This window comes from Ochlerotatus camptorhynchus, unplaced genomic scaffold (assembly GCF_037179485.1).
Source record: "Ochlerotatus camptorhynchus isolate MF236.1 unplaced genomic scaffold, CSIRO-AGI_Acam_v1.1 ptg000078l, whole genome shotgun sequence".
NCBI lineage: Eukaryota > Metazoa > Arthropoda > Insecta > Diptera > Culicidae > Ochlerotatus > Ochlerotatus camptorhynchus.
In genome coordinates, this window is record NW_027040568.1 from 289,043 (window position 1) to 316,360 (window position 27,318).

A 27,318-nucleotide genomic window follows, 5' to 3' on the forward strand; every position below is an offset into this window, starting at 1 on the left:
ATCAGATCAAGATGAACTGGCAAAATTACTTGGAGTTGTGCCACTCCAAGTAATCAAAATGAAAATGAAATCCCGTCCTGGCGATTCGCGCAACAGGGTTTTATATGATTGTTATTCAGTTCATTTCAAGTCTAGTGAACTAAACAACAAGGCCTTAACCTAGAAAAAGCTAGCTACGAGTGAAGTGGGGGCACTTCAGGAAGACAGGAGAAAATTTCCAAAACCTCACCCAGTGCCGTAAGTGCCAGGGATGGGGTCACGGAACAAAAAATTGCTAAATGCCAGCTAAATGCATGAATTGCGGTGATTCCTCTCACGCAAAGGACGACTGTCCTGTGAAGGAAGATCCTAAGAAATTTAAATGTTCAAATTGTGGTGAAAACCACAAATCCAATTTTTGGGAACGTAAGACTCGCAACGCAATATTCAATCTTCAATTGCAACGATTAATTCCCCATACTTCGATAAGATTTAGTTTTAGTTTCAAGATGTCAATTGTTATACTGATATGCAGGTATAGAAAACCTGTTTAAAATACTAAATTGCCAAGGCAAGAGCAATGTTAAAACACTTAGATATATATCATAACAATTAAGGTTGATAAGTTACTGTAGTAGCTGGAGCACTTACACAGCAAAAATAAATTTTAATATTACATCCAAGAGGATGCACTTATTTGTCTTCAATCATGTCGAAAATCTCATGTATTTTATATGGCCATAAAAATAAACAAATGCAGTAAAAGCAGCGTAATGTCAGTTCATGCATTGTATTAATGATAATTTTGTCCTTTTTGGCAAGTAATATTACACCATATTTTCGACACGATTGAACTGCATCCACTTTGATGTGATATTAATATTATTTTTTTGTTGTGTAGGTTAAAATCAAATGTAATTTATCTTTAATTTGGAACAAATAAAGAGTTTAAGAAAACAAATGGATTTATTTGATGTTTTTTGCTCGATACGCCCAAAATGGGCTGTTAGACCGAAGTAGTGCTGTCCTCTATTTACTAGTTTTTTTCCTGGTGCCCTCTGAGATGGCACCCTTATAAGCAACGGCAATAATGTCCTATCTCGAAAGTTAATCGGAGTCTTATTTTGTCTAAATTTGTATTTAAAAACTGTACCGTGTTCTTCAATTCCTCGATTAAACCAAGGGACTTACCATGATCACAACCTCGGAACCGGTAATTCATCCCACGAAATCACATCGCGGAATCCCGCCAATCACTTCAGGAACTTCCCTCTCCGTTTCACACGCGATCTAATTTGCCAATATGTAAACAAACGCTAAATCTGCCTCTTGGATGATGATCATCTTCAGCACCCCGTGCGCAGGCCACAACGCGTACGATTCGATGCCATTTTAAACGACCTGTGGCCATTTGACGTCACTTTGACGGCGAGCAGCAAGACATGATGCCAGCCATACGCCACCGCACCAGAACGTGGTACGATCGTACGAAACTTGCAGACTGTTTTGCTATCAAAGCGGTTGCACTTTACACAATCCGTCGAATAAATTAATCCAGTTTATGGGAGTTCCCCTCATCGGAGACCGGGCGGGTGGAAGTTGTGTATTTTCGTATCGCATTTCACAGATTTTATTCGAATTTTCTCAAGTTTGAAAGAATTCGCATACGAGTTCCGTTACTCCGTTACGTTACTCGATTGGAAGTTTTAAGTGAGGAAATCCATTGAAGATGGAATCCGTCCCGCGCAGCAACGATTAGTATTGCTTAATCTCAACCGATTCGGACAGCCGATTTACGAGTCCGACAACAAAAACTTGTGGCATTTTGTTTTTATCGCGGCGAATGCACTTGGAGTCTCATTTTCTGTGTCTCATTTGCAATCGAGTGCAGCGAAGTTTTATATAAGCGCTAGTTAGCTGCTGCTGCTAGCACTGATGATGACGGTGACGTCAATTACTTGTGGGTTCTTTAGTCGTATATATGAAGTCGAGATGGAGGGTGAGCGTTGCAAATCAGCATCGGGATAAATGGCAGCAAATTGCAGTTGCTCCGGAGAAGTCGTCACCGGTTTCTCAACGGATAGAAAGAAACGTGTATCGGTTTGGGTGAACAGGTAAAACAAACTGATGCCTTAGGGTTTTCTCTGGACATGGAGATTGATCGGTAGTGACAGCCTAATGAGTTGAACGTTAGTTTCGCTAATCTTTGATACAAATTTACCCGTTCGGGGCGATTAGATATGCAACATTGTATGAAATTTTGCTCGGGTAGGTTTTTGTCCAGACAGGGTAAAACGGGTTTCCTTCGAGTGAGGGTTTATTTTCATGTTTTCTACTCTTTTATCACCAACAAAAGCAAAACCGCGTCGGACAGTCGGTTGATTGGACGAGTGTCTTTATCTTGTGCGAAGGGTAGACTGTTTGTAAATACAATTATTCAGCTGGAAACGAGGTTTCTTATCAGTCTCGGCCCCGAAATGCAAAACACATTAAATGAAGCCGTAGGAAAATAATTAAAATGAATGTACATTACATATCTCGAATCGGTAGTGAATGGCCTCTGGATTACAAGAGATGTATAGAGATCATAGAAAAAATAAAGGGTACACAAATTGCTTGCTGCTAACATTTCCTTGATTTGGAAGTGATGATTCCAGTGCCATCTTGTGGTGTCATCAAATGGATTGTGTCATAACGTTTTAATGTTTTCAAGTTGTAGATAAAGTATGACACTGGACTACAGATTTGAAGAGCTAGCTCAATCACCGAGGATGATCTGGAAACAAGGAATAAAATAGTTAGTTAGTCTTCATCTTTGAGAACCCTAATTTTCTATTCGTTGTTCCATAGTTTAAAGTGTTAAAACTAGAGTTCTGATGCATGGTCATTATCGGTGTGTCATTTTTTAATTTTGTTGCTAAGGAATCAAATTTTGACTGACAAGGGTCCTTTCAATTAGAGTCAGATCCTTGCGATAAATGCAAGCATGGCAACTGTAAAAAATCGAATACTTTATCATTTCTCAATAGTGATGGAGTAATACGACATGCACTAAACTAAGGACACGGGATATACTACAATAGATCAATTTACTGGGCACAGTAGTGTTAGGTCCCGGACAGAGGAAAAAAAAAGCCGTAGAAAAATTACAGTATGGGCAGAATTCGTAGTCATAAAGCAAACAAAACATTCATTAGCTCACTTCCAGGTGACCACACCGCTTGAGACCCATCGGCAATAGTATTTCAGTAACGAACCTGTGTGCGAGTCCTTCAAGTACTAGAATTCATATTTGTTCAATCGTGAATTTTTTTTTGCAAGTGCAGGATCTCGATTTATTATCGAAATCACAAAATCTTGGAACTTTTATCAAGTCTCAGGATAGCATAAAAAAATGGATGTCGATGTCCAAGTCTTAATTTCTTTTTAAACCCATGGATTTAAAATGTTGTTTAACTTACGAATCGTGAAAATGTTTTAGGATCATAGCAAATGGGGGTATTTCTGCCATGCCAAGTCATGGTAGCATTTTCGGGACTCCAAAATTGTTACTTGGGATTATCTACCCATAATCGCATAACTATGTGATATGGATAGTAAATCAAGCAAACATGGGACTGATATGAGATTATGGGCAGTTATGGTGTTAAACGTCAGTTTTCTTGCCATTTTGTTCCTTTGATCATATATTACCTTTTTGTTATGCGTTTCCAAAGGGATTTGTGGACTTTGCATGAAACTACGTAAACAGTATAGTTAGGAGATGGAGGCCGGTGTTGACAAGTGTCTACGCTGCCCATAAAAGCATTATAGTCCCATATAGATTTAATGGATAAATGAGTTATCCATTACAATCGATTGTAAATTACTGAAATTTTTAACTGTGTACTAAAAGTCACATGTTCAGAAAATATAGCAAAAAAATACCAAAACTAGGTTGTCCCCGCCATACCCGAGCAGGAACGAATATCTCAATACCTTAAATTGGTATGGATGAGCCTGACTTCTTTCTTCTTCTTGTTCGCATTTCAAGCTTATTGCTTAGTGCATATTAGCTTATTGCGTGCTCTCAACTTAGTGTTCTAAATGCACTTCCACAGTTATTAATTGAGAGCTTTCGATGCCAATACCAATGCATGAATTTGTATATTGTGTGGCAAGCACAATGATACTTTATGCCCAGGGAAGTCGAGAAAATTTCCAACCCGAAAGATTCCCTCGACCGGACCGAGAATCGAACCCACCGCCTCCGGCTTGGTAATACCGTGCCTTTACTAACTAGGCTATCGGGGCCTCATTTGATCAGCATGACTGACATAAGAGGTAAAATACCAAAGAATAATACCAAAAAATGTACCCGCAATACCATTCCAATACCAAATTATGATAATGTAATACCAAAACAATACCACACAGGTATTCTTTTGGTGTCCGAATATCAATTTTTGTCATTTACAAAGTATTTTCATTTATTTTTTTGGTATTATTCTTTGGTATTTTACCTCTTATGTCAGTCATGCTGATCAATTCCAAATTTTGGTATCAGGTCAGAATTAGGTATTCATTAGTTATTTTCTCCTGTTCAGGTAAGAGTCTACGGAAAAATAAATTTTCATTATTTTTTTTCTCGGCTTGCTGTTTTTCCAGATGAGACCGATATGATTTTATGGGCAGTACGGTTCATACACATTTTTAATTGTTCGTATTAACGACTATATACACGAGGGGGGCTCGGGACCTCTCCAAAATTATTTACGAAAAGGAAAGTCGGTAAAAATGGGCACAGCAAGAAAGCTTACTGCTTAAATCAAATAATCTTTTAGAAGAAATTTTACGCTGCATAATTTTAGTACAAAAAAAATCTTTTCATGTTTATGTTAAAAGACTGAAGTCCTCAATTTATACCACAACGATTTTTTTTTATTTAAAGCAGCAAGTGTTCATCTTTCCTGCTGTGTTTGTCTCTAGCGACTTTCTCCTACAGTATCTGTCGTAAAAAAATGCGAATATGTTCAAACATTTAATATAAAGATTTTTTGTATTTTTAACGCTGCTTACTGTAGTTTATGAACAGCTCTTTACGCATTTATAGTCATTTTTGAGCAGTTCATGACATTTTGATTCTCAGAGACGAACAACTCACTTAGGCTGAAAGGATTTTTCAAAAGAAATCCAACCCAATCCCATAAATTTTTTGAATTTTCAGAGTCACTTCGGCATTTCTAAAGCGATTATTACCATTTATGGACATATTGAGTGTCTAGGGGACCACATTGGCCACACCGGGTTATGTTTTTGATTTGGCTTAAACCCCTTGATGTGATTAATGTGTCATAATTTTTCAAACATTGTACCGGAGGAACGATGTTGGGAGTGTTAATTTCATGTTCGCAACATTAAATTTCAAAATCCAGCATTTCAAATATGTTTTGGAACTTCTCACGTTCCCTAATCTTCTTCCCTGTTCGGAATATTTATTTTTAAATAAAACACCCTGAACCTTGAAGATTTCTCTAAATCCAGAATCATATAACTGTCTAAGCATGAAATGATAAAAAATCTAAGCCTCTGAATTTCATTTTTTTTTTCCAAACCTTGAATCTTGATTTATTTACTGTTTCTGTTTATGAAAAAAATAATTTTCTATCCTCCTTAATGCTCTTGAAAATCTTTTATAAAACACTCACAATTTCCTTGTAACTCTCCTTTGAATTTTCTAAAAATTATCCTTGGAATAACCCTCATAATTGCTTAGAAATGTTCCTCTAAATTTTGTTGGAACTATATATACTCGAAATTCAGAGTTCAATTCTTATGGAACTTTCAAAACTCAAAATTCTTTTTGAATGCATACTCCTAAGCAGAACTATGTTCAGTATGATTGTTATTAAAATGAAAACCACACCCAACCGAAGGATGTAAGACTAGCTTAAAATTATGAAGGATTCATCATCGCAGGATGTTAGTGGAGACCGCATGAACGGAGGATGCGATATACCGAGCTGCGGTCAGATGCAAGAAAATGGAGAAAGAACACTGTGGAGTTATTAGTGAGTGAATGAATCATGACGAAAACAAAAGGTTTCCAACTGGAACGCGATTATCAGACCTGTGCTTTCTCCATTACTTTCTTCATGCTTTGGAATATGGATAGGTAAAAGCGAATAAGAAGCGCTCATTTCCTCTCATACTCTACTTCATATGCTTTTTCTGCAGAACGGAAATTGGAGAGAATGTGTGTGTGTGAATCATTCTACAATATTATATTTGAAAAGCTTGGTGGTATTGTCGAAAGCGTAGATATAACACAAAATAAAAAAGATAAAAACTCAACTCATACCATTCTCTGCAGTAGTCGCTGCGGAGAATGAATGTAATACATTTTTGGTTTGCGTGCACAAATTAAATATATTGTATGGTAATGCGTTCTATGTATTCTATTTATTTTATTTGAATTTGGATGTTAATCATTTTCCAGTTAATTTGCATTTCAAATAAAAATACATAAATGTTTTAAAATAATGTTTCAGAAAAGCTAGGCCGTTTTTATACCTGAGAATCTCATAATGTAAAGGAGTTTTATTTTGTTCTCTAAATAGGGTAGAGCACTAATTTGTCTTAATCGCCCATTTCCGTTCTATCGATCAGAAAAGATCAATAATATCAATGATTTAACCGTACACAAATCAATAATAGGTTTGTTCCGATGCGATAGTTCATTAACTACAACATAAATCCTGTTAGAGCGCATTGTATGAATATTTACGCTCATTGTTCTCAAAACAAAACAAGTGCTCCTAGCGCATCCCTTTTTCTACGTTTATCCGTAGGACGAAGAAAATCTAATGGCGTTTCAATGCGTTAGTACGGAATTGAAACTCGTAGAACGAATTTAGAAGCCAGAAGCAGTATTAGATTTTAAACAATATCTCAACAATTTGTGATTCTTCATAAAATCCAACGGTACACGTATGGAAAAGTGAATCATCTCTGACAGAAATACTTTTTATTTAAACTCGTTCAGAAAAGAGAGGTAAAGCGCGGGTTGTGCTTAGTAGGACGGAAATTAGACCAAAAACCCTACTCAGAATGTATAATACCATGAACATAAATAACTGATACATTGTTTTTTGTTATACAAATAGTAGTTTTATGCAATGAAAAAAGTTTTTTATATGTCGCGGATTAGTATTTGAAGTAGCAGATTTATTGGGAGATACCTGGGATTACACGGATCTAATTTTGAAAATCTTGTAACAGCTCTGCATTTCTAATCGAAATGACGACTGAGACAAAGTTTTCCTTCTTGAGCATCTCCAACGTAGCAGAAGCATAGTGAGTAGATGTCAGATCCGGCCAAAACAATGGAAAAGCCGTATTCTTTCGGTAGATGGGTAGAAGCCGTGTTTTGATGAATTCTTTTCTGTAATTTTTACCATTGATTGTGCCCGTTGTGAAATACGAAGAACTCTTCAAGCCACAGGAGCAAAAGGCTTGCCACACCAAAATCTTTTTTTTCAAATTTTTCGGTTCGGATGTATCGCTCAGCGTTGAAAAATTGCGGCCCTGAAAGTGTACTGGTATCCAATTTGACGTACGTCTCGTCGTTCATCAAAATGCACCGGTTCGGCTTTTGAAGGAGAACGTCATACAAGTTCCGTGGCCGTATTTTCGTAGAAGCTTTCTGTGAATCCGTCCTTTTGGGTGCTTTTTGCTTCTTGTAGGTTCTGATATTGCTACTTTTTTAGATATTCTGCACAGTTCCGACGCTAATGTCCAATTTTTGGGCTATTTCACGAACGGAGCACGGCTTATGCGATTCCAAAAGGCGTACTGCTGCCAACTCCTTTTTCTGGTCCGATGCACCCTTTTTGCGCCCAAATTTCGGTAAATCTTCAAGAGAACACGTTTCTCCAAACTTCTTAACAATCTTGAACACTGTAGATTTACTGAACTTCACACTTGTTGCCAATTCTCTAAACGACAACTTTTCGGAAAACCATTTGTGCAGAATTAATCTGCGAGTTGATAAGCTAATCCGACCTATCATTCTAAATTTCTCACTTTTTTTTTTTCAGTTGTGTTAACCCTGAACCATTGATAAACAGGTGTCCACTTTCTTTAATGAACAGTCCTTAGACAAAAATAATGTCTGTCTGGGAAGTTTTTTTTTAAAGTAAAAATTCAAAAATATCTCAGTATGTCCATGCCCGAGTTTTGTTTTTTCAGAAAGCCCATGAAAAATGCAATCTTTTGAAGTATGTAAAACCATCGACACTTAAAAATTTACAACAATCGTAGAACAACAAGGACTTTTGGTAAAATTTTCGAACTTTTTGCTAGTACGCTTTTTTATAAAATTTCTACTCAGGAAACAATATTTGAAACATTTTAAATCGTTTTCTGTGCAAAGATTACATAAAAAGGCTTGCTAACAAGATGTTTAAAAATATGACCAAAAGTCCTTGTTCTACGATTTTTGTCAATTTTCAAGTGGTTTTAGTAATTCCAAAAGTTTGCATTTTCATGAGTTTGAAAAAAAAACTATGAAAATTGAAGATATAATTTTTGGAATATTTGAGTTTTATAACTTTTTTTGGTATTTTCCCTCAAAATATCAAAAAAAACTACTGTGTATATTTTTCCCAGAAATATTTTAGTTTTCTCAACGACTTTGTATCAGACGTCATTTTGATCAAAAGTGACGTTTTCGGGCAACAATTTATTGAAAAATGTTTTGAAAAAAAAACGAGATCCAAAATGGCCGAATTGTTGCAAAAATGTAAACGATTGCACATAAAAAAAATCTGCAAATCTGAGAAGGTCGAGTCAATTTTTGTTTTATTTATTTTGCTATTTAACGTGGAGCTGGTCTTAAGCGTCTCAAGAAAATTTAAGAAAAAAATAAGTTTTTTTCAGTAGGTTTATTTGGAAGGCTCAATTGCGTTAGCTTTACGGAGCCGATAATTCATTGTTCTTTGTTTGTAACAAAATTAACTTAATTCTATGTCTAGTAGAAGTTGGGTCGAATACTCGCGGCTTACTTGAGATTAGAAGGGTATTTAGTCGAAGGATAGGATCAGGGGAGGAGCTTAGAGGTGGATATTCATTGTCTCATCAGAGTGTCGTCGCCAGTAAAAATAAAGTTAAACGCATTTTAAATTTACCTGAGTACTATGTATACCTCAAAACGCTACAGAATCTTGTTAAATTGTTCAGGCCCGGAATCTTGATTTTTATAATATTTATTTAACTCGTTTCCTTCTCTTCCGGCATGGGTTTCAGCTAGGATCATTCTATAAAACCCAAGCATAGTTTTATAAGAGCGGAACTTAAATCAACATAAGATCAGGTGAAAATTTCGTGAAACTGTTTTGGATTTAACAAAGTGAAATCTATCAATTTTATTGAAAATAGTTGAAGGGCATGAACATAGTTTTGATTTTGCCGAATCATGCCTCTGAATTTCCAGGGGTTGGCTTGATGTCAGATTGCCTTACAACTGATAATCGAAAGTAAGTTCCATCTGCTGCCAATAAAAAATGCAGTCAAAGCTTTAAATTAAGTTTTTGTGTAGTTGTTAGAAGAATGCTAGAAAATAAATTTATAAATTAATTTCATTATGTCGTGATTGAACCGACTACACTTTTGCATAAAAAGGATATTGAAAACCTGTATAGTATACCAATATCCTTTTAAAATATGTGTCCTTCAAATGCAATAATAATCATCTGTAAAGCTTGACGGATTTACACATTTTTTTTTTCATTTTTTTCTTTGTTTTAAAACAGTTGAAAAATACTTCGGAAATGGCGAATGCTCATGCTCATACACTGCCAGATCATTTAGTACCCACTTGATGGCATTAATCCTAAAAGCACAATTAACATTTATCTACATGACAGAATTACCATATTTCAACAACCGAAGTACACATACTTGATCTCCTCAGTCAGTCGTCATTCGTCGTTCACCAACGATTCAGAATCTTGATTGTCATATATTCTACCTATTCCATCCAATTGCAAAATCGCAACCATCGTATTAAATGTCTCATTTTCCTCTCTCTGATTTTTTTTCCAGGTGAGTTAATGCTTCTCTGACCGACAAAAGACCTGGCAATCGGACCACACAGACGGGTATTCCCCTTCTTAGTGTAATAAAATCAGATGTGTTGCACTCGAGTGTAGTCGAGTGACGGTAAGTGAACGAGACCACTTGACGGATAGACCGAAACCGCCGCCAGTCGGTGGCTATTAAACCTTTCAATCATTTTCCCGAGACAGTGAGTCTGAAAGATGCCGTCATGGGTTGAAGTTTTGCAATGAATGCGCTGGCATTTCACATTCTATGAAATAGGTAGGCTGTGGCTGTGCGAGAAGCCTTACCAATGGCTACGCCTTCTAGAGACGTTGTCCTAGGTTAGGTAAAGCTGTGAAGTTTATATTGATCGCCCAAGGTGTTATGTTACTACAATTCGCTACTGTTTCACGTATTTAGGTTCGCCACGCAAAGCCATCACTATACTCGGTGATGAAAACGAAAGAAAAAAAAAAACTAATTTATGATGGAGTTGCCAGCATATGTTGAGCACTTGCTTTGTCATGGTATCGACTCAAAAATCCATCGAATGACCTCACTACAGTCATTATCTCTGGTTTTGCAACCAATTAATCAAGTCGCGATAGTTCAAACATTGTGTTAAAAACAGGGGAAGTTCAAGTATTTCCTATTTTTATTTTCCTTTCTTTTTAGCTAGCCATCAAAGAATAAGATTGAGAACAAATGAAAACCCATATAATAAACAAACTATGACATCATCGTGAATAGCCCGTTGTGCAGTCGAAGCTAATTTCGGAAAGTTTTCTTACATATATATTTTACGACCGGCAATATTTGGTTTATAGCATATTCACTGTGGTTTGATATGATGGTAATTTGGATTGATTTTATTGTCTCCTTTTTCTTGATGGTCATGACGCCTGAGAGGTGCGGGTGTTGTTTTATGCTCGTAGCAAACAGTTTTAATTGCAATTTACGAGTGACATTGACGGATAAGTGCGTAGTGGCGATAAAAGTGTCTGCTTGTGCGACGGCGCTCGTTGAAGGAGATGCATTTCGTACTCTTTAAATTATATGTACTGACGGAAAAGTGGTGTACAACGACGTTTTAAGAGGTTTTAAACAATTCCTGGGGTGGCATATTTAGACAGTGTAGATTTAAGAATGTCACCGACAAGTTTGTGGATAAATTTAGACCCAGGGGAAATTGTATATGATGAGAAGCAGGGCAATGTTTCAACTGTATACAGGACTAAACATTCTATAATCAATGCTTATAATCTTTAAATGTCCTCAGATTTACAGTATATTTTAATAACATTTTACCAGAATTATGTTTATCAAAATCTTTTTCAAACTAAGACACTGCCGGGAAATGTAAGGTTCTATTACAGAGTTTCATAAAAAAGTGTACAGAATTTGCAAAATGTGCATGAACAGATTCTGTAAAATGTGGTCGTCGGAGGGTTTTTAAATGATTTTGTAATGTTATGTTAGCTAAATTTTCGAACACAGTTTGTTTCCCTAAACACGTTGTGGCTAGAAAATCATCTCCTGAAGGTTTTATAGAAAAATATTCATTCTGGATAAACTTAAACATTTATCTTTAAAACAAACTTTACAGAGGATATAAGAAATCCACACTTTCGTTTGATGTTCATAACCTTTGTTTTACGTGTAGGGAATTTAAGAAACAATTCGGAGGACTCTATAGACAGGTCTAGGGGATTGCAGTTGATGAACACCGGCAGCTTTTAAGTGTTCTCGCTGGCGTGCAATTACGCCAGCGAGAACACTTAAAAGCTGCCGGTGTTCATCAACTGCAATCGCCTAGACCTGTCCATAGAGCACAGATTTCATGTTTGAGTTGAAAATTCGGATTTTGGTGCGTGGATCTACACATATTTGTAATCTCGCAATGGCAGTCCTTGCCTTCTTTATTTATGCACCTATGTTGCTATTGGTTTCGCCGTCTGATGCTATCTGGCTATTGGAAACATTAGATTTTTTTTGTTGCTTGCCCTGCTACCAACATTTGGAAGGTCGTCAATGTTGACATCCAACGATTTGTTCTTGATAAGACTCGCGTTCGACTAAGTCGTTGAGCTTACTCTGCATATAAGAGCCAAATCAAAGTCGTTGAGGTGCTCCTTAGTGGTAGGCCCACTCTGCCACTGAAATTTCAAAATGTGCTATATTTCGGGATCATGACTATCTGGGATATGCTACTGACTTCGGCAAAGTTGTTCAGGCCTTCTACACGGTGGACAGGAAAAGTTGAAATTCACTCTCTACGCTACGCACCAGGAAAAGTGTCTGTATTTGGAAAGTTGTTCAAGTAACCAGAACTTTTCAAATGGTGGACAGATTAGTTCAGAATTCTACCACTAGCGCAGTGTAGAACTTTCAGTTTATGCTATATATCGGGTTCCTGACCATTCAAGAAATCACTGTCTGTCACAAAGTTATTCGGGTAACAAAGGCCATCTCCATAGTGGATAGGTAAGTTATAAATTATTCCACTAGGTGGTGTTATTAAGGAAATATAAACGTCTAGGATGAGCTGTATCTCGAGATTATGACTAGCTGGAAAGTTGCTGTCTTTGGCAAAGTTTTTTAGATAATTGAAACCATAGTCGAAATGGCTCTAATATTAGCCTATGGATCTAAGATTGGACCCATCGCTAAAAATCTGCTATTTATCAATTTTATCTAGAAGAACGCGTCATTTTGACAGTACTAATGGATATTTTTGGTCGCTATTGAAAATTTAGACGATTGCTGAATTTATGTATGGGCCCAAATCAGGGGCATTTAGGTCGACATTACATCCATTTCCCCTAGTATTCAGATTAGTTCTTTATTATCATACTTCGTGGCGGTAATATGCTTAGGAACCTCAAGTAATGCTATATCTCGACATCCTAAGCATCTAGGAAGTTGGTGACTTTGGTCAGATATTTCGAATATCCAGAGCCTTTCGAGTGATTTTCTTTTTCCTTGAATTGTAGTCAGTCGATCTTGTTTTCCGTACTGAGTAGCAATGCTACCGACGCCTGGGAGGCAGCTCCCACACCTGGACCCTACCTATCAACCCATAAACTCATGAACTGGAGACCAACGGTATTTCAGAGAAAATGTTCTTGGGAGTTTTGGGTGGGACTCTAAGAGAGTTTTCACGAGAACTCCATATCAAATAAAATTCTATGGCGACTGTGAAGACGATTCAAGGATCCGTTCAGAATTCCAAGGGAATCGGATTTTGAGCTAAGCAATTGTGCGAAGAGTTTAAAAAAAATTTCAATGATTATTTCAAGGGCATGTAGAAAAGAATTTTGAAATATTTTAAGGAGAATTCCAAATAAATTTGTAGAAGGAAGTTAAAGGAGGTAAATTGTATGGAAAATTCCAGCGAATTAAAAATGTAAGGACGCTTCGGTGAATTATTAGAAAACATTTAAAATTTTAAGGGAAGGAACGGGAGTGTTCTGCAGAGAATTTCTAGAATACCAGATATAGAAATATACATAAGAAACGCTTAGAAATAATCTCAAATCTAATTTAAAATAATTCCGAAATTAACTTTGTAAAGGGAAATGCTTTTAAAAGAAATGCTTGGATGTCGGTGGATCGTGACATTGCTGAAAATTATGATTGTGACGGTTGCTAGTGTATAGGATGCTTTGTTGATTCATTATTTCTTGATCGCTTGTAATACTTGTGAATATGTTAGGTGGACAAAAAGGCTAACTAAGAGGTGGATGCCTAAGTTGTTTCACATTTACATCGCTGTGAAGCAACTGTAAACTCTAGAGGGAATTTATATCTGTAACTGCTAGCAGTTCGCTTTTGTTTCCTAACCTGGTTATTCTGTCATATTTAATTATATTAAAGATAAATCGTTCAGCTCAAACCTTTGTAGGTGGGACCATCATCATCATCACTGAGAATAATCAAATAAAATACTGTAATGTTTTTAGAAAATTTTCTTAGACAAATTTCGAAGACGAAAACGCAGAACCAAATTCACGATCCAGGAAAAATGTGGAAAAACAGTGGCCTTGTGGTGAACATGTTTGTTTGCTTATCAGAATATCGTGGGTTCAATCCCAAGCCTCTACATTTATGAGTTTAAATTTGCTTATCATGCTTTAAAAGATTGCATCATTTTCCAAAGTAAATCCAAATTTAATTCACACTTCTCACTAACAAAATCGTCCTTCCCGTGACAATCGTGGAGGAGATGCAGAGGTTTATGTATTCGGTCTGTAGTAACAACGGATGTTGAACTAATCATCCTTGCCTTCCTCAATGGCCGTAAGGACGGGGCCGGCGATGTTATTGATCTTGAAAGTACTAATTCACCGGATGTTGCACACTGATAATGGATTTTTAGTCCCAAGCCCCATTATTTTGATTCTTTGTGCAAATTTCGCTGAGTCTGGTCGATTACAAGAGTAGCAACTTCAAATTGTACAATTATTAATAATGCTCAATACTTGCATGGTTTTCGCTGAGTGAATAGCTCATTAACCGGTTGTTCTCACTTGTCTCGATAAAGACATTCACTGCTAGATCTTCTAGTCGGTGTGCATTGATCCGCCGCTTGATTTTTCCTTCCCACCGCTGAATCCGTGAAGGTGTATTTGTTATGGGCATCAAGAAGGCGTCCGATGACAGGCTGTTAGTCCATGTTGTCAATGTCAATCTTCGAATTAAATTCGTCAGTGTAGTTCTTTAAATCACCCGACATTCAGTTGACTGTATTAATTCCTTGTATTCCTTGAAGGTCGGGCATTCCGGTGTTAGAGTTTGACACATTCTTATTCAGAGTCGAAAATGTAAGTATTAAATGTTTGTATAGTAGTTCATAGAAGTTTAAGATAGAGTCAATAATTGCATAAACGTAGTAAAATAATTGTATAAAGTAAATTTAGGAGAATTGATGCATAAATTGTCAATATTGTATTGTAGCTTGTAAACAAATTTGTTGTTACTACCAATTTAAGCTCGAAATTACACGAGGGAGATTCAGATTTCACATATCCAATCCAATCATGGACATGACTGGCCGAAAATTACGGAATTTAACGTGTCAATATTTTGGATCTCATCATGGCCAAGCTTCTTCATTTCTATGTCTTTCCAAATGGCACAATGGCGAGTGCGGTTGTAAAATAACTTTAAATCAATTCAGCATACATTTACGACGCTGTTGCAACATGATTGCAGCGTATTTACAACGTAAGGAAAGCAATAATGCTAGAAGGAATTTTCGTTACCACGGAGAAGGCGAAAAAGCATAACAGCGATAAAGCTAATCCTAGTCTAGCGTACCTCCGCTCATGCTAGCATAGCGTACAAATAAATCGGCTACAACAGTTTTAAGCGACAGAGACGGATGACGATGATGGTAATGGCGGTGAAATATGAGACTCTGACAAGATAAGCCACGTACCTACAGCACATAGCCCGCTCGCGCTGTGCCACTTGGATGAATGAGAAGTTGCTGCCATGATGGCGGGAAATGGATATGAGCCCGTCATCGTCATCTAGGTGCTTGTAGCAAGGGAAAACTTCGATGGCATTTTGTGCACGTGTGTTGCAAGAGACTAAAAATTGTGCTTATGCTGCAACTTTGTTGTTGAAAGAATTATTCAAACATGCCCTAGTCGCGATGATAGAAAGCCTGGTGGGTTATTGGGCTTTCTGATTTTCTTACACTCTAGACATACCAGAGGATGTGCACAGGCAATCACGACGATGATTTTTTTTTATTATCAATGGGCTATTGTTTGACGTACAATTAGGTTCTGTGCGAGTATAATTTACACCGTCGATTAGGTGAGGTTTGATTTCGTTATTGTATTCATCAATGGAAATAACTATCTACAGCTGTATAAGACTATTGGCAGTTGCTGCGTGAAATATTCAGATTAAGAGTCGTCTGGGTTCCTATGCATACATTCAGGTCGGCCGTTGAACCATGAGGAATTGCAAACGAAAATAGCCCGTATTTAACATAAATTTTCATCCGAATGTAGAAACTTGGACCATCGGATGAACGACTCAAGTATGAGTGGAAAAACTTCACTATATAATCGAAACGACGAAGATGAGGAGCTCACACGCAAAAGAAAAAGTGAAAGTATTTGCTTCTAATTTGATATGCAAACCGGCAACGACTGTGTCCATGTCCAGCTTCACTGAACCGAACGCCTTTTGATGTCCAAGATCTTGCAACTGACAGAGGTCGATGAATCATAGCACTTTTTAGTCAACTGTATGATTCGGTTTATCTTCAGGTAAACAAAGTATCTATATTTTACACAAATCGGTGGCAACGTCGTGTTTGTTTTTCAAGGGAGGCCAAACGATCGTAAACTAACAACAAGTGGCAGTTGTCTGGTTTTGAAATTAGACGACAGTCTGCCGCTTCACAGCAATAGCAGCAGCATCGCTGACTGCCGCTCAGATTCAATGGAAATTCGAAAGTCCAATTTCATTATTTACAGCTGGCAGCACGTGGGATAAACAAGTGGCAAATATAAGTTCATATAAGTAACAGGTTGACCGTACAGAATAGTGGTGCATGTCTCCTCGGGAAGTAGAACCGGTATCTCTTCTTGTGGTGGCACATCGAGCTGTAATGAACCGTTAATGGATCGTTCGGGAACCGGTTTCCACGTGTGAGGGTTATTCTTGCCGGAAGAAGTGAATCGTTTTTGTTTACGTTGGATGCAGAAAAGAATTTCTTTGTAGTTCACCCGATCAAGTGTTTTTTTTTTTCTAGAATATTGTTCCAGATTTTTTTTCGTTTTGTTTCATTGCACACTCAACCGACGAATACCAGGTAGATTCGTTTATAGTTAAGTATAATATAGTTAACTAATATTTGTGTAACATTAGGCTAGCTATCACTTATTAGTGTTCGAATTAATTTTCTTAATGTTATTCCTACATTTACGAAAAGTTGGTGAAAATCTATAAATTTTTGTCGATTGGTAGCGTACTACAAGATAAAAACAACGAGTTTTATTTTTTTTTCTTCGGGGTTATCATTGTTACGTTGGTTTCCATCAAGACATATATAATCTAGAAAAGTGTGAAAGTTTTGTACTAAATAAAGATTCTGAATCAAACGCGACTTGTTTTCTGCTATCTGTTGACATGTGTCGCAAGAAATACACATTGTGTGGGACTGAAAACCGTGTAGGATCGAAATTCGTACACCTCATACAAAATTACTTCATTTTATATAAAATGTACCCATTTCGATTTATTTCTTAGACAACGGATTTCGGCCTCGCACGTTATAAAAGGCAAAACCAGGAAATAACCGGGAATTTGAAAAGTTTCTGGGGAAACCTGAAAAATCCTGGGAATTTTATAGAATAACTGGAAACATCAATAATCCAAACATACGATCAGTTAAATTATACCTTATATATATATATATTTTTTTATGAAGTTTATTATGGATAATATTTGTTTTTTTTTTCTACACAAACATATTATAAAGTTCATGAAAATTTACTACTTTACCAACTGGTTTAATACCAACCAAATTAAAATAAAGAATTGTTTAATCTAAACGTAGATTAATTTACGGTTACTTTAATGCCATGTTCAAACTAGGGAGTTGTAACGTGTTATATGCTGTTTACAAGATTTAAGAAGAATTGGGAAACATTGTTCTTGTATGACGAAAGCTCTTTAGACTAAACATGGCATAAATTTCAACCAGTTTTCATAATTAATTCGGAGATTTATGTTTATTAGTGTTCAATATTGCGAAGAGTAACTGTTTTTTTCACATGATCTTTCAAAAAATATCAGTATTACATGTTAAAATTATCACGGAATTCTGCTTAAACTTACTAGAAAGTACTCTTCGAATTCAACTCACAATTTTCTTTGGAATGCACTTGTAACTCTACTAAACTTTCCTCGGAATCCTTCTTAAAGCGTATTTGCATCTGTTATGAGAATCTGTTATGGGGCCTCCCTTAGCTCAGTCGGTAAAGGCGCAGTTAAAAAGCAAGACCATGTTGGGGTGGCTGGGTTCGATTCCCGGTCCGGTCTAGGAATTTTTCGAGTTGGAAAATTTCTCGACTTCTCTGGGCATAGAGTATGACTGTACTTGCCACACAACAATACTAATGCAATAATGGTACAGGCATCTAAAGCTCTCAATTAATAACTGTGGAAGAGCATCTAGAACACTAAGTTGAGAGTAAACAAAAAGCTTGAAACGTGAAGAAGAAGAAGTCGCTTGGGCAAGAAAATATTCACGCCAACTGACGAATCGATCCGACTCGACCTTCTCCGATTTCAATGAAGCTTGGCATAATTGTTTACTATGGGCAATCATTCAATTTTTTGCTGGATTTCGGCCACTTCAATTCAGGCCTAACTTTTCATGGCGTATTCGATATTTTTCGATAAATCCTATGACGAAAACATTCGAATTAAAATGACGCCTGAAATAAAGTTGTAGTATGTTATCTTTATTAGCAAGACTTTCAGCCAGAGGCTGGTTCATCTCTTTGAAATAGTAGTAAAATATCAATTCTTCCATTCCTTTTTTGCCTTCATCGGTATGACGATGTAAATACAATGTGTTTGTACGAAATTGAGGCCCGTAGGCCGAATTTGGAGTCAAGAAGCAGAATTTAAATAATGTGTGACTTTTCATCAAATATAGCGATACATATACACTTGAAAAATAATATTGAACGCGGTTTAATTTTAACAGAGCTTTTACCTACTGAACACTCGTTAGTTTTCTCAGTTCAAGAAGGAACAACCGAGCTTTCGTTAAATTTTCTTTTCCCAAAATCTGTAAAACATATCGAAAAAACTCGGTTGAAAAACAAAATAAATTCAAGCAATAATAACCGAACATCGGTTTGCTCAAGTATTACCGAACGCTGTCAAACAAACAGATTTGCCTTTGAAATTATATAATCCGTTTGTTTTTTAGCAGCGCACGAATTTCATTGTAAATAGTTGCTGCGAATTTCTAGAAATAAAACCCAGTTTTGTTAAGATTGAAGTATGACTTACTTATTTCTTACTATCCTATGCATGACTTATTAAATTTCACCAAGTTTTCTGGCTGAATCGAGGGAAACTAAAAACTTCTCTCACGTCGTGCTCATGCCTCTTACACCAGGTTGCCTCGGTGACATAACAATTGATGTTTATCCTGTTACACACGCGAGAAAAATGGCTGACGACGTCTCTGATTTTTTCAACAATTCTAAGAAAACTGATTTTTCAGTTAAAATTTGACGTTTAAGAATGTTTAGAGAATAATCGGTTCATTTTACCAAGCTTTCTCGGTTTTCGCTTACCGAACTCGTAAACATTGCTAGTTTACCGTACTTTTCGGTTCAGCCATGTTTTCAATCTGTATCAAATATTTTTAAACTAATTATTCGGTTTCTAATTGGTAACTGAAGTTGTCCGGTAGAAACAAAAAACAAAATCGAATAGGCACTGCATTTTTATTAAAGTTTGCTTAGTTCATTCAAGAGTTGAATAATAAAATGTACATAGCGCCATCCCTTAGCCTTCAGATCTAAAACAAACATAAACAACATTTCCCTCAGAGCAAAAACCTAAACCAAGGTCACTCGAACTAAAATGATGAAAAACAATCTGCCCATCAACTGTTCTACGTCGCAATTCTAGTGAAATGAAAAGACCCTTTTTTGAAACATTCTACGCTCACACTGCGAAAGGCCAACACATCAACTCCAATTCTATTTTCATCGTGCATAAAATCCCTAATCGGCCTAACTCCGCAGTCAAGCATGACACCGCACGTGCCGCCATCTAAACTAAAACATCATCAGAAAAAGACCCTTCAAACCACACCACTCACTTCGCCTCTATTTTGTTATGCTTTAGACGTTAAGCAACAAAGTGTCTGCCGAAAGGGAACTGCAACATTATTTCGATTTAGATTTTGTGTACAGTAATCCCTTCAACTAATCACGCTGATTTTTTGTATGTGATAAGTCTAAAGAAAGTCAGCTCAATTTGTTGAAGGACAGCCAATAAATAGCGGTAGGTGGTACCACGCACCACATAAATGGAGGGATTACTGTAGTTTGGCGTACGCACCAACAACAACGGCGACGAACGATGGTTTCGCCAATCTCGGTGCAGTGTGCGTAGAAATGCGTGCCAAGACTCGCCGGTGGCAACGACGATGTCGACGAAAAGAGAATACATGGTGTGGTGTTTGCCATGGTGGCACTTTTGGAAATTTAGGTCAATCTCATCAAGTCTTCGTACGGTACCACCACCAAACCGTGCAGAACGGTATTGCTGGGCAGCTTGAAATAAAGTCAACATTACGTTAGAAGATGATTGATTTATGGCCAACTTTTCCTAATTTACTAACTTCAAGTTTTGCTTTAGGGAAAAAACTAAAAATGGCGGATTCTGGAACGTGGTGAAAATTTGAAGTTCGTATTCTGTTGGGCGTTGAAGGAGGATTGATGCTAGGTTGAAATGTTTGCTGGATTTAGGGAAATCTTATTTTGAACGTAAATTTGCGGTTTCTGGTAGAACCGTCTCGCAGATATTCATATTTTCAGTTTTTCGCATCTTCATCGTCGTCTACCTTCGCTTTTGCATCGCTCTGTCGGTCGCAGCCATTCTCTCGTTCTCTGTAAAAGAAACGTAACGTAAACCGATCGAAAGTCGCTCGCTATTCTCTCCCACCTCCCGAAAAGCATCTTGGTCGTAGTGTAGTGAGGGTCTGTTTTTGTTTTGATTCTACTAGTGTGTTGCAATCCGCCTGTCCGTAGCATAAGTAAACACACGCCTGCATGGTAATGTTTGGCTCGCATAGATGGGAAACACATTCAAAACAAACCTCCTGTGCTACATGTATGGCTTCTCCGTTGTTGATGTTTTCGTGACGAGACTGCGACTCTCCGAAAAGAGAGTCTGAAAAATAGAGAGGGTGAGTCGATTCGGGATTTTAAGTTTTCCAAGGTTGGCAGTACTGCGCTGCTGACGAAGTCTGCACCAAAATAGTGCTCATTTTCCCATGGTTCTCCTAATGTTTATGAAACCGAAGCATTGAGCGTGAGCATAAATTCGGTGGAGCGAGTGCGAGAGGGCTCGCCTCGGAGAGTTAGCCAATACCGCGAGCAGCAATGACTTCAGCTATGGTTGCTTGCACGGGTGAATGGATAGATGGGATGGTGGTTCGTGCATATGCCTCTGGCCGAGTGGTAATACCAACCGGACCAGACGAAATAACTGCACCGTCTTGGTGTGCACACACTAGTAGAGTGTGGACTTTTGAATTTGAAACACGTCGTTGTCGACGTCGTAGTCGTGCCCATTTTCACAGGAGCAATACAGCTTCAGGGACTGTGTTTAGACATAGGGAAACATATCCAACCCAGAAAGGGATTACATTTTCTCTCGATCATCTTGATACAGTTAGCTTATCTGCTCTCTCTCTCTCTCTCTTTTGTTGATTTAAATCCCTGATTTCATCTTTGCAATTGATACCGTATCCCAGAGTACCCTTCCCCTGCGTTACACCCATCGAGTGACACGACGCCCATATCTTATTAGAACCTCAAGTGTAAACCATATCTGTACGGTGGTGGTGACCTCCCACAAGTTCGCTACCCCGAGTTGTGCAAAGAAATGATGGAAAATGGCCACCTGGTGAAAATTTGCTGAAGAACTGAAAACATCCATTGGGCCAACAGCCATTTTGAAATCTGGTTGCCCATCCAAGTGCTGCTGCTACTACTGCTATGTGTGCAGGTCCTTGAGCTCGAGGGCTTTTCTGCGGTTGGTTCCGTTTCGAGAAATCAGGTGAAATCGGTTCTGTATTGTGTCGGAACGATTCACGTCGAAGCCTCGATTTTGCTGCTTCGGTTTTGCCTATCCATCGCAATTAAACTAATTTATTAATAATCAAATTTGAAGAAAAGATACCAATTGGTGTGTGGAGTGTGTGATTATTACGTAAAGGAAAAACTGTACATCGCAGCAGCAGCCGTGGCAGAAGAAAAGTGGCTTCTTTTTTCTTATTGTGGAGAAAGAGAAACCCTCGAAGTGATTTACAGTGAGTGCAGATTTTCGAGTGTTTCAGCTGTTTCGGTATTCAAAGTGTGTGGTGGAAAAAAAGCAGAGCTCAAGCGAAAACGGTTCGCCTGGAAATATTAAAGTTGCAAGTCGTGCTGGGGCCTGATTTCTGAATGCAGTGAAACCTTGGCCGATCCCTCTTTTTGTCAAGTAGTACGTAGACGGGCCACACCTGAATACCTGCTACTACTTTGCTGTTCATCGTTGAGTCAAAATGAAAACCGACATGATGTCCGTGCACCAGTATTCGCTGTCCGGCGGCAAAAAGGACATCCTACGTGAGGTGGTCATGAAGTACATCGACCATTTCTACCCAAAGTAAGTCTCCTCCTTAGCAGCCATCTTGAATCAATCAAAGGCGACGAAAGTCCAAATCTTTCCTTTTCTCTTGAATTGGCTGCGGCAAAAGCAGCGAAAAAAAAAACCCACAGAAGAATCAACCCATCTTCGCCGTTGTTCGATTCTGCGTCTCCAAAAATATCCACAATAATGTCGGGAGGTATGCCAAGTCGAGGAAGATGCAGATGGGGCAGGGTGACACCAACATAAAAAGTGAAAACAGCCTGTTTTGTTTTGACTTTCTGCTGGTGGTACGATATCATTTCTTATGTGGAACTGGAGAAGCGATGAGTTTGCGCAGAATGCACTCTGCTGTTTTGTTGTTGACATGCTGCAGCAGTCCAGTCAGTTGAGGTGGATTTTTTTTTTGCTTCATCGCATCGAGGAATTTGTACTGGGATAGGTCTGGTCCGGTTTGGTTAATTTATGAGTCAGTGTACATTGCTCTACTGGAGTTAGAGAAGGGGGCAGGTTCTAGCAACGATTAACTGCACGTGTTCAAATTGCTTTCGTGTTACTTTCACCTGCTGGCGTAGTTCTATTCGTTTTATTGTAGCATGGAGGTTCAAAGGTTTATTTTTGGTATAGGGTAGAGCACTACTTCGTCGTAATCGCCCATTTCCGTTGTATCGATTAGAAAAGATCAATAATATCAATGATCTCACCGTGCACAAATCAATAATAGGTATGTGCCGATGCGTTAGTTCATTAGCTACAACATAAATCCTATTAGAGCGCATTGTATGAATATTTACGCTCATTGTTCTCAAAACAAAAGAAGTGCTCCTAGCGAATCCCTTTTTTCTACGTTTATCCGTAGGACGAAGAAAATCTAATGGCGTTTCAATGCGTTTGGACGGAATTGAAACTCGTAGGACGAATTTAGAATCAAGAAGCAGTGTTATATTTTAAGCAATATCTCAATAATGTGTGACTCTTTATCAAGTCCAATGGTACGTATGGAAGTCATTTTTGACAGAAATATTCCCCATTTTGTTTAAACTCGTTCAGAAAAGAGAGATAAATCGTGGGTTGTGCTTAGTACGACGGAAATTAGATAAAAAAAGCCCTACTACGCTGCTTTTCACGAAGGGTATACATTTACTGGAATTTTAAATTAACCTTGTACGGCTACTAACGCCATCTAAAGGGATAATTTTTTAATTAACTGTCCACCATTTTGTTGTTCTCACTCCTCAGTGGTATAGAATGCAAAATTGGCAAGGCGAGTTCGTGTATTTGGACTCCGAAGGACGCTACGGTCAAATAAAAATCGCCGCCGCATGAAGTTGACTATTTACAATACGGTGACTACATCTGTGCTCCTCTACGGCCACGTGAACTATGCTCATGGAGGACCAACGCGCCTTGGTGCAAAAATCCGGTGACTCATGTGGCCTGGGAACGTCGTAACAATGTCGGACGACAACTTGGTGAAATGGTTCTTGGTAGCGACCTGACTGAAACAAGACGAAGAAGCGCGCAGTGGGCATAGTGGTTCGAACAGGTGGAAGGCAACCTGCGGACCCTCCGCAAACGTTGTGGCTGGCGACTTGCTGCTATGGATTGAGTGAAATGGAGACGACTTTTTCGTACAACAGCACAGGACACCCCGTCCTTAGCCTGAATATGATTTATTTATTTATTTGTAGTCAATCAGTGTAGACCGTTTTACAAATTTACGTAAACGCTAATTGTTACCATTTTACTTCAAGTACTTGCATAATATTTATATTTTATTATTGATGCCTAGCTAACCTCATGAAGAAAGTTTTTTAAGCGTACTTTTATTCATTGTTATGTCAATAGATTCACAGTACATATGTATTATAGCAAGACATCATTCTATTCAATGGGCTATTTTTGGCATAGTCTGTTATTTGATTGGGGCCCATGCATTAATTATGTCACGCTAAATCGAGTAAAAAATTACCCCCTCCCCCCCTATCGTGACATTTTTCCTATACCTAATGCATTGCTTGTCACAAAATCTTAGATCCCCCCCCCCTCCACCCGTAGAGCGTGACATAATATATGCATCAACCCTTGTTGATGCTAAACAAATTTCTATTCCGCAGTGAGCAAGTGGGGACATAAAAATTAATATTTTCCAAAATCTCTGGGCTGTTAACTCGCTTTTTGAGCTCATCTAAATTGATTAGCATACAACGCGATTCATAAGATGGAAGTGGAAAACTCGTCCAACCCAACTTTCTTAGAGCAAACAACAAGAACTGCTTTTGAACGGATTCAATGCGGTTTACTTGTGCCCAAACTATATTCGATATATACAATATTCGAGAAGAGGCCTCATATATGCTACGTAAACTGTTTTGATTGTGTAGGGATCATTGAAGTGCAAAGTAAATCTTTTAATGAACCCGAGCATGTTGCTTACTTTGTAGATAATGTTATTGTAGTGATCAGCAAAGGTTAACTTGGAGTCGAGGGTAACACCTAAGTCTCTGACTTGATAAGATCTTTGGATTGTTATCTGGCCAAGAGTAATTGTGTCGTGTATTACAGCGTGCTTTCTTGTGAACGATATAAAATTGCATTTATTAACATTTATTTCTAACAAATTTTTCTTACACCATGTGTAAAAAAACGTCAATATTGTGTTGAAATATTTGAAGATCAGGTGCTTTAGATATCTCCATGAAAAGTTTCATGTCAACAGCATATATAGAAACGTGAAGAAATTTCAAAATATGTTCTACATCGTTGACAAATAAAATAAATAGTAATAGACCAAGATGTGAACCTTGTGGTATACCAGATGTTACATTAACTATGGTGGACAGATTTCCTTCAAATCTTACCACTTGCATCCGCCGTGATAAGTATGACTCGATCCATTTCAGTAGCCTAGGATTGAAGCCTAATTTGAATAGCTTAAAAAGCAAGAGTGGTATATCAACTCTGTCAAATGCTTTACTAAAATCAGTATATAGCGTTGGTTGGAAATGCTAACATGAAGCTTTAGTGTGATAATTTATTAGCTAGAGAATGATCTTTAGAAGAGGGTAGGTGGATAGTTCCGTTAGAGTACGGCAGTATGAAAATTGAATAGAAGTTTGAAAATGAGCGAAGGGCCATTAATGCGACAGTTTTTAAAGATAGACGCACATCTTTTGCCCGTACGATGTATATAGCGTTTCTACATAATTTCCTTTATCCATTGAGTTTAAACAATATAACACAAAATGTATCATGTTGGTAGATCGTCCTTTAACAAATCCTTGCTGTTTGCTAGTAATTGCCTTCCTAATCTTGTCATTAATGTTGGATTCGAATAATTTAGGAATGCTTGATAATATAGCAACTCCACGGTAGTTTTTCATATCAGACTTTTTACCACTTTTAAAAATTGGAATTAAAATGATTCCGTCCAAATCGGAGGAAGTACACTCGACTCCAAGGATAAATTAAGCAGCCAAAATAAAGGTTTTGCTAGCTACTTCGAAAGTGATTTTGAAAAAATAGGTGGTAAAACATCCGGTCCAGCGCCTTTTAAAGCATCCAACCACCTGACCACCTATAATTTCCTTGAGAGTTAAATTATCAACTGCGATGTTCCTCATTGGCTCGAGGAGATACGAAAAATATTCATAATCTCGCTCGTTCTCATCGTGAAATGTATAAACGTCCTGAAAGAAGTCAGCAAATAAGTTACTAATCTGACTAGGAATATTGCCCAACTTACTGTCTAATTGCATTTTGGATGGAAAGCTCTTGGATTTTTGCCTTTCTTTGACAGAGTTTAAAAAGAATTTTGGGACTGACGTAATGTTAGTTTTAATCTTTCTATTGTGCTCTTCATATGCATTTTCAATTTCTAAATTAAGTTGATCACAAATGGTGAGATAATAGGTAAAATTTTCATCATTTTTGTTTCTCTTGTACGTTTTATGAGCTTCCTGCTTTCTATTTCTAAGATTTATTATATGTCTATTGTACCATATTGGTGCTTTTGCATTGGCTTTATTCTTTTGCTTCATGGGCACTGTCTGTTCTATAATAGAGTAAATAATCTGATAGAATACATCAACTGCATGTTCTGCATCATGACTACGGATTACAAGTTGTCAATCTATACTGTTCAATTTATTTTTAATAAAGGGTGATACGGTCAAAATTTGGTCAAGGGAAAACACGTGTAAATCGGGGAAATCGTTTATTTAAAAAATCAAATTAAATTTCTTTTTCAAGTTCAATTAGTATAAAATTCAGGAAAAATATTCAGTTAGGCTTCCGCTTTTCCAAATCCGAATTGCCGGGCCTTACGCTTGACCCCTGCTATCAGATTTTGTACAGCCACCTTGTCCACCTTCTTCGCCGCAGAAAGCCAGTTTGCCTTGAACTGCTGCTCGCCCTTAGCAGTTTTTTTTGGTCTTCTTTAGGTTCCGCTTGACAATAGCCCAGTATTTCTCAATTGGGCGGAGCTCTGGCGTGTTGGGAGGGTTCTTGTCCTTGGGAACCACCTGCACGATGTTGGCGGCGTACCACTCCATGGCCTTTTTACCGTAATGGCAAGATGCCAAATCCGGCCAAAACAGTACGGAACAACCGTGTTTCTTCAGGAAAGGCAGCAGACGTTTATTCAAACACTCTTTCACGTAAATTTCTTGGTTGACAGTCCCGGAAGCTATGAAAATGCTGCTTTTCCAGCCATAGGTACAGATGGCTTGCCAAACCAGATATTTCTTTGCGAACTTTGACAGTTTCATGTGCTTGAAAATATCTACTACCTTTCCCCTTCCTTTTGCCGTATAAAACTCCTGTCCCGGAAGCTGCTTGTAGTCG

The 27,318-nt window shown here is 37.7% G+C and overlaps 1 protein-coding gene across 4 annotated transcripts in view; it reads left to right on the plus strand.

The window, feature by feature from the left end:
* Positions 1-27,318, plus strand: part of bun (bunched) — a 334,561-nt gene that overhangs the window by 213,209 nt on the left and 94,034 nt on the right. Inside the window, exon 4 of one of the 4 annotated variants that reach the window (XM_065217690.1) lies at positions 10,063-11,752. The exons of the other annotated variants lie outside the window; for them this stretch is intronic. Within the exon in view, the coding sequence (XP_065073762.1) occupies positions 10,063-10,066 (4 nt within the window). The 3' untranslated portion in view covers positions 10,067-11,752. Of the gene's footprint in view, positions 1-10,062; positions 11,753-27,318 lie in introns of those variants that run through there. 4 annotated transcript variants of the gene reach the window in all.